Raw genomic sequence first — 12,431 nt, forward strand, 5'->3', positions numbered from 1 at the left:
CATTACTCACTGAGCTGCCTTGGGAAAGTCAGACTACGCAGGGATTGGAGGATGTCTTTGAAATAGGTCAGTTGGAATATCCACCTTGACGCATTCACACTCGTGATCACCCAGTCCAAGGCTCACCCTTCATTTTTCCTGAGGATTGTGGTAAGGACTGGCAATTCCTAGACTGATCTTCATTGGAAAAACATCCCGAGGTCGATAGGTGTTCAAACTCTGATTGCTCAACTCTTTAAAGGATCCCTTTATGCAATTAAAAAAAAGATGCTGAAGTGACTATACGACAGAGCAGACGGTACCCATTCTGGCATTTCTAGAGCCAGTCAGGCTCTGCCTGAGCCAATATCGTATGGCATGCCAGACATAGTGACCCCATTTGTTTTGACTGAATTTAGACTCTTATATTTTATGCCTATGAGTATAACCTTGCAATAGCGCTGAACGTTCTGAACTGCCTCCCATTCATCTGTCTGGGATGTTAGCTCCATAGCTCGGTGGAGACAATTTAAATATGAATATGATTAACTCTTTCACTGCTGCTCATTTAAACTCCCGCTACTCTGGGATGGTGAATGGTGCTTAGGTAGAATGGCCCCCAAGGGAAGCCACTCAGTCTGACAGAACAAGATGTACAGAGATGAAAGTGGGATTTGTTTGGAGCCCAAGTAGGAAATATTTGACCAAAATTTAGAGTATTGGGGGCTGTATCATATCACTGAACCTTGTATATATGAACCTCATGCATATAATTCCACATCCTCCATTTTCAGTATCTCTAGACTTACGGTGCAGAATGTAGGAAAATTGGCTCTTGTGTTCCAGGCATAACCAAGATGCAACAGAGTCAGCAATGGTCCTCACAGTCTCTTGGTATCCTGTGTGCTCCAAGAAGATAGAGAGGCAGGGTGAATGCTCTAGTGACTTTGGACACAACTATACATCAAGTAATATTAGAAGGAAGGGCTTGGGGTAAGGCAGAGTGTAACCCACACACCTCCTGGGTGTGGTTTTCTGTCCTGGTGGGTGCAGGGGCGGGAAGAGTGTGATTTTTTATATATGAAGTTTGCTCTACAGCCTTAGCTGACAGACAGTTGGCTTTTAACTCATGCCGTAGAGGCTCATGCACTAAGCTCCAGAGGTCCCAGGTTCAATCCCGCCTGTCGCCAACCAGGGTCTGTAGGCATTACAACAGCACTAGGAGTCAAGACACCTGGGTTCTACTCCCAACTCTACCACAGATTTTCTGCGTGCATCTGGGCAAGAAATCACCTCAGTTCCTCCAGCTGAGAAATGGGGAGAATAAATACCTGCGTCAGACATTTTTCATGCTTTAGTCTTTATAAAGCACTTTGAGAGATACTTGGATGGCAGATGGTCTAGCAGGGCAAAGTAGGTTGAAATGATGTTATGGGAGAAAGAATAACTATGACCATTTCAATGTCTTTCTTGAGCTGTAACCTGCACTCCAGTTCACTGAATACATAGTTCATTGGAGCCAGACCCACCTACCCTGCCTATATTTATTTCCAGAATCAGGACTTTTGATGAGTTATGAAGGGACAACAAGTGGCCAGATTTTTTTCCCCATTAGGCCAGACTATAGTCTCCTACTCAAAACCCTTACGTACCAATACAGTGACTAAACCTGATGATTACACAGTCCGGCTGATAGAGACTGGTGTTTCACCCACTCTTTCATTTCAGGCCACATTAATTACTGCTAGATACTTCCACCCAATGCTCTTCCAACTGTCTTGCACGAGGCAGTGATGCTAAAGTGCCACCATCTTCCCCATCACAGAGGTGGGACCAAGTCTCCTGCATGACAGCGCATAATGCTCTCTGTAAGGCCACCCTTGTGGTTTATTTTTGGTAGCAGAATAGTGCACTGTAAACCTTTTACAGTAATTGGTCCAAGGCTTGTCAAATTGGCCTAATTCCCAATGGCTATTTAAAAGGATAAGTGTCCTACTAACATTTCCCCGCCTTCTAAACAAACCAAATGCAATATGAAAGTGATACCAAGTGGAAATATACATTGTATTCTGGGCATCTGCCTGGTTCATTTGATCTTTGAATCTTCTGGTGGAGATGTTTATCTTTGAATGCCTAAGGAATGCAAAACCCAGCAGGATTTTATTCCAAGCTACACTTTACAACTCCTGGGTTCTATGCCTGTATCTGTCATGGATTCACCAACACCTCCAGTATGTTATGCTTACAGGGACACGGTCTGGATAAATTCAGCCCCAAAATGTAGAGTTAGGGGACACAGAATTTAAGACCAGTGTTCCTATTAAATCATGCTTAAATAATTTAAATGAACATTTTATATACGCACCCACACAGACACACAAGTAGCAAAACAAGCAGCATGAAAGAAAGGATTATTCACATTTCTATAAATGATCTACATGGGGAAAGATAAGCTGGAAGGGGCATGAAGCTACTGGTGATCAGAAACCGGACTGCAGTCATTCTGAAGCAATTTTCATGCTGTGCCACAATTTGGCTCCTAGTTCCAAAGAGTGCTCAAGCATGTGTGGGGGAGGGGAGGAGGAGTCTCAATCCTGCAAGGTGCTGATGGTCAAAATCGACTGACTTTGAGAACAGGAATTAAGAGCTCCCAGCAGCTCAGGATAAGGCTGTAATACCCAAATGAAAGTGTGAACACAGAATAAGGATTTTAAAGCTCTCCAATCACGTATTCCAACAATAGCCCTAGACAGTTCCACAAGGGTTACTGCCAAGAAAAGGTGCTGGCCAGTAAATGTTTCTTGAATCCATCATACTCCTTTCTCCAATGGCTCCCGACAACTTGTTCTATTAATTGAGTGTCCCTCAGCTGGTACGGTGTGCCATACTCTAGAGAAGGTTTCCTGCTTCTGAGCAGGCTTCCTCAGTCACCCAGCCCAGCCAGGAGCAGATGGCAAGGCAAACTGACACCATTCCAAAGGAAGTGACTCAAGAAGAGGTCAGGCTTATTCAGAGGCAGTCATGAGGCAATGTGGACAGGCATTGCCCTGCTTTGCTCAATGGCGATTCTTGTTTGGGAATGGAATGTACAATCAGGCCTCTTTGTGACTGCATGTCAACAAGCATCACTTCCTTTGGGATGGTGTCATCTCCCCGTTGGCATCTGCTCCCAGCTGGGCTGAGTGGATGAGGAAGTCTTTTTAGATGCATAAAGGTGGCTATGGGAGGGGAACCGTTCCAGGTGAGGGATGCTTTATTTGGAAATAGAAACTACTTGTAAAGCAAGGAAGGAAATCCCACTCTGAGCTCTTTGATACGACAGTTTTAGTTTCAGTCTCTTGGCTGAAGTGCCAACTCTTACAACAATATTCTTCAGTGAAGTACAACAGATTGCCCTAAGCAACCATACAGTAAAGATACCACCATCACAAAGCTGTGATACATCAGAGAATAGTGCTCATTCTGCACTGGTATCAATTGGACCTCAATGTGATACACTCTTATTGTCTTTGTATCAACCAAAGGGGCTGCTCTAATTAAATTGAAAATGCCCATCAATATAATTTATGACTACTTTGAAGGGTTTTTTAAAGTGATGTTGGTTTCAAAAATGTACAACAACTCAGTCATTAGAATCCGTCTTACATTAAAGGTGTCTTTGGATGGTACAAAAAGAAAAGAGGTCTGTTCCATACAAGGCATACTGTTATTAGCCAGGAATTCACTAAAATGTATTGAACTGATTCAGGCACCTGCCCCAGCTAGCCCAGGCACACAGTAATTTATAGCACAAATACATTTAAAGGTGCACCCACAACTTTAATAAAACCTCTCACTTCTATCTGGACTGTTTGTGGCACTAATTATGGGAGCTGGATGAAATTTTTCAGCTAAAAATTTTTTTTTTCTTCAGATGATAAATGCAGATTTGGGTTGACAAACATTTTGTGAATTTGAGTCAATTTCGCTGAATTGTTTCAGTCAAAGTCCTAAAATAAAATCAGAAAAAAAAATCAAGACATTTTTTCTGATTCATAGTGACTTATTTCAAAAATTGCTTTCCATTTTATTTAAAACACGTTTTAAAAAATTCAACAAAACAACATGTTTAGTTTCAGGTTGAACAAACTGTTTAGTTTTATCTGAAACAATGTTTTTTTTTACTTTTCAATTTGCCAATTTTTTTAAAATAATTTTAGTTTGAGCTGAAAAATTAAAAAAAACCCCTTGTTTTAGAATACCCCCCTCCCCCACCAAACCCTAGTTATGTGTACAGGCTACTAGTGACACACTGTACTCTCCTATGAGGCTCATGAAAGTGAAAGCTCTTGAGAGATATTTGTTTATATTAAACAATCTAACTTGCCGAGATGTTAAGAAATTTGGTCTTGGACAGATCAATAGGTGCATGATCAAGACTTAATTTAAAAAGGTATCAGTCTGAAATCTTCCCAATATAAAACAAATGAGTTACACTAGTTTTGGACACTAACCTCTTGACAATATTTATGCTTTTGCAATTCTATTTTCCTATTTTAGAAAAATTTCTCTACCTTCTGTGGCTGCGTGAAAGACCCACACAGAGACTATGGGAAAAACTGACAATAATTACACCCAAAGTGATAAATGCACAAAGCAAACTGAAAAAGTAGAGAGAAATATTTCCTCCCTAGTCTCCTTTCAGTTGTTCAGAGGGGTTACTGGTAACAATAGCAGGTAAATCTAACAAAGTAAGAACTTTGCTTGCAGTGCTATTCTAGCCGTGTTGGTCCCATAATAAAGACACAAAGTGGGTGCCTCTCTCACTAACAGAAGTTGGTCCAATAAAATATAGTACCTCACCCACCTTGATTCTCTCTAAAGTAAGAGCCTGTCAAATTTCTATATTGACTTGTCCAAAGGGAACCTGAACTGCAAGTTTGGTTCTCCCAACAAAAAGACAGCCTGAGTTTCCTCAGTAAATGCCAGTTATACTACAGAATGCACTTCAGGAAGGCATTAATCAGCTACCTGCCTTTCCCAGCACAGCTGGACAAATTGAAAAAGAGGAACATAAAGCAGCAGTAAAGTCAGCAATTTTTTATATTGTTTGGTGGTGTTTACAAGGAAACTGAGACTCGGCCTGTTTTCATTCACTTTGTTCCAGCTAACCTGGATACCTATATATGACTCCCATTACTGTAGTGTGGGCATATTAGTTAGCCAGTGGGACAGGGCAACATGGAGTGAGATTCCGTCCCTCTGCAGAGAGGAAGAACTATCAGAACATCTGGGACAACAGCTATGCGACAGGAGAAGCGATCAGGTGTTTGAATTAGCAGGTTGAGTTAAAGACTTGGTCCCCCACAGCCTTTCAACTGTAAGCCACAGGAGATGCCCTTTGTATTATTCCAAGAAGAAACTTATCTGCCCCTTTTGTCAGGAGAAGATGGGAAACAAATGATCACTTGAGATATTCTTATAGTAGGGAGCGGAAGGGAAAATTTTCATGCACTAAACATTAGAATTGCCACAAGACATAAGAGTCTGTTTGCAGTATGAGATAGCAGTAGAAATTAGAGATGAAAAACTTGTTCAGCGTTATCCATTTCAAAATATTTCACTTTTTTCCATAGTGTGACCATATCAAAATAGAAAGATATTCCTGAGCAACCGGCGCTCCCATTCACAGTGCTGCAGGCCACTATGCCTTTCATGTGAGAGCACATAACATCTCTAGGGCAACTATAGCAGTCGCTTGCATGTAAGCGATCAGAAAAACAGGTGTTTATTTCTAGCTGTCTTCTGGGTGAAGAAGTGTTTTGTCCTTTTAAAAGACAGTCAACTATGTCTATTTTTATTCTTCCTCTTCTCTCTCCTCCATTTGCTTTGGCACCTGGCGTGAATCTGCTTCTATTACACTTTGCCAATAGCCAAACGGGTCAACTTAATGTACTTAACTTTTCAATCCCAGAGTCCATCCTACACTAGTGTCATGAGTGAAACAGACCTGGGTTTTTGTTTTTAAGTCTATGCACAAGAACAGCCTATGATCTACAGCAGATAATATGGGACCAGGACAAACAGACTTTACCACCTCTATTTTAAAAAAGGTTATCACTGCAAGACTTAAAGTCATTTGAAGGGCAGCAAAGAACAGCTTGCAGCATGTTTACCTGGCCTGCACTCTGTGTTGATAGAGTACTTGTTCAGCATTCTTTGTTGCTGCTATGCCTTTAACCTTCAGCAGCACCACTGAATTCCAAAGGATTGCAGGACCCTCATGTCCATCAGCCCGGAGTTATAAAACTTTCTATTCAATAACTTGCCAATATTTGGAGTGTTCAAACAGAAGATAACACTGTGGGGAAAAAAACCTTTTCTTAAGGGTTTATTACTGTTCTTTAGTGCAATCATTTAAAAGGGGATAGTCCTGCAGCACCAGTCTCAGGCAATTCAAGAGCTAGAGGCTTGATGTTCAGGAATGTAGGGCACCCATTTGAAGTCAGTGAGATCTGCAGGTGCTTAGCACCTTTGAAAAAGAAAAAGAAAAAAAGTAGACCCTGTGTGCATATTTTATACACAGGTAAGAAAGAAGCAAAGAAAAACTATAAAACCAATTACTTCAGCAATTGTTTCAGAGTAACAGCCGTGTTAGTCTGTATTTGCAAAAAGAAAAGGAGTACTTGTGGCACCTTAGTATGCATCCGATGAAGTGAGCTGTAGCTCACGAAAGCTCATGCTCAAATAAATTGGTTAGTCTCTAAGGTGCCACAAATACTCCTTTTCTTTCAGCAATTGTGTATCTGGTATGTCAGTGAACTCACAATATACAACTCTTGGATAAACTGGCTGAGACTTATTTTATCATGCCTTAGGCACCCTATGTAACTTATTCACTGCCCCTCCTCCCAAACTAAGACTCCCCCAAACAACCAAATACACATGCATAGGAATTGCATGACTAAGTAGAAAAGACTCCACAATCTTGTGGGCCAAATTAGGAGAGATTATTCAATTTTGCTGCAAGGGAGCTGAGTAGTGTAGAAAAATGACGTGATCTCAATTAATGCTGCTATTTCACATGACTATTGCTTGAATTTAAGTTCACTTGCTATTTGAGGAAGTGACCTAATACATCTAGTCAGCCATAGAAATATGGCTGCCTCATCATCAGTATGTCCTACAAAGAACTGAAATCAGACTTAATAAATAAAGCTATAAGCAGGGGCAGTATCCTCTCTATTCAGCCTTTCAAAATACAGAGTGAGATCTACTTATTAGAAACTACTTTATAAACATGAACAAAAAGGAGGTTCTTCCTTGCAGCACCATGAGTCTATCTAGAAGTGCACAGACATATTTTACTTTAATATATTATTACATAGAAATATTTGAACGTAAAAGAATAATTACTTCTTCTGGGTACGTGCAAGTGTTTGCAGAATTAAGATCTTAGTGTAAACACTTCTATACAAACCTCAAAACTTTCTAAAAATTGATAGTGTCAAAATATATTTTGAAAAGGTGTTATTGTACAATATCTGTTCCAGATGTCTCTGTTTCAGTTTAATGGAGAATCTATTCCATCTTTGCTTATAATTTGGTATTTGATATTTAGCCAAGATACTGAATTTTGATTAGCCTATTTAGTGTATTATATTAGCAAACACCTGAATTAGAAATTACAGTCATTTAAATCTCCCTAAAGTTATTAAATTGTGGAAAACTATTTGACTACATTCTTATTTTAACCTTCATGCCAATTGACAATTGAGTTATCTATTCCATGTGAAAACAACAGTTAATTGCTTATGCCTCCTAAAAAAATGTAACACAGACTTTCAATTATGGAAGGGCTTGAACGCAAAATAAAAATAATAATAAAATGAACAACCATCCCACAAATTCTGTATTCCTCAGTCTCCTCTTTAAATATCTGTATTTTAGGTTATTTCAAAGCGTCTTTATACCATATTTTAACTCCCAAAACTTAAGACCCACAGACATTTCTACACCTGATTTTTAAAATCTATTATAAAGGTATACAACACATGGAAAAGCCAATTTTTTCCATTTGCTAGAAAAACAGTCACGTTCATTTTCAGAGAAACAGGTATACTAAAGAAAGTTAAAAATAATCCACACCACAGATATTTAAACAAGAGGGTGTATGTTTTAATATACACATAACATTATCAGAGTCAATTACATGTGAAACTTTTCACCTCACAGATTCCTAGATAATAATGGACCAGTTTTGCCAATGGAAAGAAAAACAGGTTTGCTCCTGCATCAGGCTTCTGTAACTGTGTCAAACAGGATATACTAGGACGACTAGAAAGAGTACAATCATTGAAACAACACGTTTCTTTAAAAAAAAAAAAAAACCCTTATAGGCAGAGGAAATGAGAGAAATGTAGTAAGACTGATTCACTTTTACCTGTACAAAACAAACCAGCCTGATCAGATCTTTCCTAATACCACTTCTTGACACCCACCCAAACACATACTACACCCCTTAGTCCCTAAAAGGAAAGAACCGAGTTGGCAGCTGGCCCAGCCAATGAAGAAGGTTGAAGGTGTCTGTGATTTAGACAGGCCACAGTTTCCTTATTACAGGAAGTGTACATTGTATCGATGCAATCAACAGGGGGCATTTCACATCCAGATGTGTCTGCTTTTTTCCCCCCTCTCGGTCTTAAACTTAATGAATTTTATTCACGAAAATTAAAGAGCAAAGAGCCAGAGATAAAATGTCTGAGCCAGGGACGACAAGTCCCCAGAGCCGTAAAGAGCCCAGGCCTGCCCTGGGAAGAAGCAGTGGAGATCCCATAAACCACTGACACACACCCACCCACCCCCCTTTTCTCTGTCAGAGTCCAGCACAACTCAGTGAACCCACAAGCCCTTTATGGATTTACTTCCTGTAACAAACTCCACCGGCTGCTCACCCCCTCGCTGGGGTGTTCTTTGGCGGGACCCCGCTCTCGCCCCTTCCCCAGCACAGACCCGTCTCCACCTCACGCCGCCCCCCGCCCTAGAGATGCTCCTCTCCCCCCGTCCCCCCAGCAGGCGGGCTGCATGCTCCCCCCTCCCGCTCGGCTACCACCCCGCTGCCCCCCGCCAACTGTGCAGGGTGGACCCTGCCCCCGCCCCGCTCCCCGTGCCATGCAGCACCCTCCTCCTGCCCCGGTGCCGTCCCCTCCTCGCCTGTGTCTTGTCAAACTGCTCCCGCTCCGCCTCCAGGCTGTGCCCGGGCCGGCGGCTCAGCACCCGGGCCGGCACGTTCTTGATGGTGTTCATGCTGCTGCTGCCGGGCAGGGGAGCCCGCTGGGCGGCAGGGAGAAGCGGCGGCTCGCTCCGCTAAGGGCTGAAGCGCGGAACCTTCTGCTCCCGCAGCCGCCAGACACTCAGCCTCGCAACTGCTCGCATCCCGGCGAGACCGCGGCCAGGGAGCGCAAGGGCGCCCCCAGCGGGCGGGCCGGGCCACTGCTGGGGCAGCAGCAGCCACTCAGAGGCGAGGGAATCCTCCCTTCTCAACTCCCAGGCAGCCACTCACAACCAGCAGCTGCTGCGCGCCCTCCCTCCTCAGGCAGCATCCTCCCCTGCTTTGCCCAGGCAGCGGCGGCTCCCCTGCAAAGTATTGTCTCCATCTCTCCCTCCACCCACTGCAGCCCCTAGGCCCAGCCTTAGTCTGAATTCTAGAATCACAGTCAGGGTATGAAATGAAGCATCCCTTTCTGCCCAAGGCAGGGTAGTAGAAGATCCTGAAATGATACCAACGGGGAAAGGCTGAGGGGGATCAGTGCCTGTTTACTAACTAGGATTGTTTGTATTTAATTACTCCTCTTCCCCACTAGGGTAATACAGAGTTCATAGGGAGACTGCAGTAACTGTTCTGATTTCCTTAGAGTGAATTATGCAATGAGGCCCAAATCCTGATCTACTTTAAATCAGTGACAAACCTCCTTGACTTCAGGAGAAGGATTTGGGTCAGGAAGCGGGTTTCTAAACATTTAGCACTCCATCTTCACTTGCATTCACTCATGTCAAATTGTTATGAAAACAGAAGATAAGCATTAGTACTCCAACCCTCCCCTAGTCCATAGTACACCCTGTTTATCCTAACGCCAATTTTGTCTCTATTTGTGTAACTCAAAAATAGCTAAAGTGATCTTATAAATACAATAGAATCCTCTTACTTGGAGCATACTGATGGACAGCTTACCACACTGATTACACCAAGAGATCATTTTAAGTCTGAAGGTTTTAACAAAATGTTGTAATGAATAAAAGTATAGGTGGTTCATTTCAATTTTGACACATGTGCACAGAAGCCTGTCTACCAACAAACAGTAACTGAATCACTGCTGAACAGTTAGTTGCAAATGCAGACAAGGACAAACAATGGAATGGTCTTGATGCTGTCTAGTAAGAAGTGGGCCACACTGAAAAAGCTTAAGAAGCCACTGCTGTTTGATTTCAAACCCACCAAATTCTTTGGCTACTTTTGTGCTTGCCCCCATCTCTATATAAAAGGTACTAAATCACTTTTACAGCGCATAGTAATGCATCATAGAACCCGTGCTTTGGTAAAAACCAAAAAACCTTTGCAGGCACACCTGAATAGATTTTGTTCTTTAAACTGCATTTTTTCCATTCTTTTTGAAAAACTTAAATGCTGCTGTACTATTCATGTGGATGTCATTTAGGATTCTTTGATTGTGTATGCAGCTATATAAATATTTATACTACTGTAGCATATAGAGCATGCAAACAGTGATCAGGGCCCCATGTGATAGGCAGTGTACAAACACGTCATAAAAGAGTCCCTCTGCTAAAGAGTTTGATTAAACACAACATATAACAGGTATGGGAGGCAAACAAAAGGGTAATAGTGGGGGATTGGGAGAATGAGATACCAATAACACAAACACATTTTCACATAGACTAGATGTACACTAATACAAACTTACTACTTGTCTTAACAACTGGCAGTGTTTCACAGGCAGCTCAGCTGAAGTGAGTTAAAAGAAGAATTTTTCTTATTCTTTTGTTTCACTAAAAGTTCTTCATTATCTAAGACATTGATTTTTTTCCTGCAACAGACTAGTTCATTTAAGCGCTGTAAGTGAGCTATAATAGAAAAATTGCTGAGTAAATTAACTGATAATATATTAAGCTATTACAACATTTATAGATAGAACAAAGTATTTGAATTGGAATGATCCTATACACGTTTTCTCATAAGATTAGTCACCAAAACTAAATGCATACAGAAAAAAAAAAGTAATTATTTGAAACCATGATCTGCTATGATTAGTTCAAGAATAGTGTAGTTATGTGTTGTAAGATATTTGAATATAGACATCTAAATACCAGCTTTCTTTAGGAGTTGAGATACTTTACCTTCAGGGCTTTAGCAGGATTTGCCCTAATTAGCAGAGTTCCAGTTTATCTGTTAAGGGAAAAGGAAAATATTTGAGACAATTATGTTAATTTTTCTGTCTGTACTGTGTAATTGTTAACTCTCTCCAGGTTTTCTATTTGATGAAGCTTTTTCCTGAATCCAGGCGTGTTTTTGTTTTATTTTAAAATCAAGCTTGTTTCTCTATACAAAACTACATTAACAGAAAACGTATAAATTAGTTCAAAAAGCTCATTGCTATCTTCTTCTGTTTCTCAGACCTCTAATTAGAAAGGCCAAATAGCTGGAAACACCTACACTCTATCTGAAAGCAGTTAAATAAAAGTCTAATTTCCTTTAATAGTATATGTTTCCAAAGATCCCTGTTGTTAGGTAAAAAGAAAAAGAGTACTTGTGGCACCTTAGAGACTAACTAATTTATTTGAGCATAAGCTTTCGTGAGCTACAGCTCACTTCATCGGATGCAGGTTCAAAGAGTTGCATAAATTGGTTAGTCTTTAAGGTGCCACAAGTACTTCTTTTCTTTTTGCAAATACAGACTAACACGGCTGCTACTCTGAAACCTATTGTTAGGTAGTTGATTTAGTTTGAATCTCCATAGAAAGCCTCAGAGCATGATCTGTTTGTTTTGCAGGTGTGTTAGTTCATGAATAAATTCACTCAAGTATTTCACCTCTCTTTCAGTTTGAGAGTTGCAATCTTCCAAATCATCTCATGCCTAAAGAAAACCATATTCAGAACAAGATTAAGACACAGTGGTGTGTGTGAGTATGCCAGACATGAATCCAAACAAATACAGCAGCACTAATAAAGCATGCATAATATGACCAAGATACTAACTCTTATACTTGCCTACACAGTTTTTGCACCTTAACTAAACTCAGTTTTATGTATTGATTTAATTAAAAGAAAATCAGTACAACCCCTCTGGTATGAACACATGTACAAGTTTCAAAGAGTTTATATTATTTAGCTTGAGTTGGTTAGATATGAATACTTTTAAACTGATAAATGCATCCACAGTAGGAGATTGCACTGATTT

The 12,431-nt window shown here is 40.8% G+C and overlaps 1 protein-coding gene across 3 annotated transcripts in view; it reads right to left on the bottom strand.

The window, feature by feature from the left end:
- HIP1R (huntingtin interacting protein 1 related) overlaps nucleotides 1–11,392 on the bottom strand; it is a 60,461-nt gene extending 49,069 nt beyond the window's left edge. Inside the window, exon 1 of one of the 3 annotated variants that reach the window (XM_048820887.2) lies at nucleotides 11,371–11,392. Coding sequence is in view for 1 of the 3 variants with exons in the window: in XM_048820885.2 (XP_048676842.2) it covers nucleotides 9,172–9,264 (93 nt within the window). In the remaining 2 variants the exon portion in view is untranslated. Of the gene's footprint in view, nucleotides 1–788; nucleotides 3,970–9,171; nucleotides 10,008–11,370 lie in introns of those variants that run through there. The other 2 variants (XM_048820885.2, XM_048820886.2) reach the window with 2 other exon arrangements.
- Between the last annotated feature and the right edge of the window lie 1,039 nt (nucleotides 11,393–12,431).

This window comes from Caretta caretta, chromosome 15 (genome assembly GCF_965140235.1).
Source record: "Caretta caretta isolate rCarCar2 chromosome 15, rCarCar1.hap1, whole genome shotgun sequence".
In the NCBI taxonomy this organism is placed as follows: domain Eukaryota; kingdom Metazoa; phylum Chordata; order Testudines; family Cheloniidae; genus Caretta; species Caretta caretta.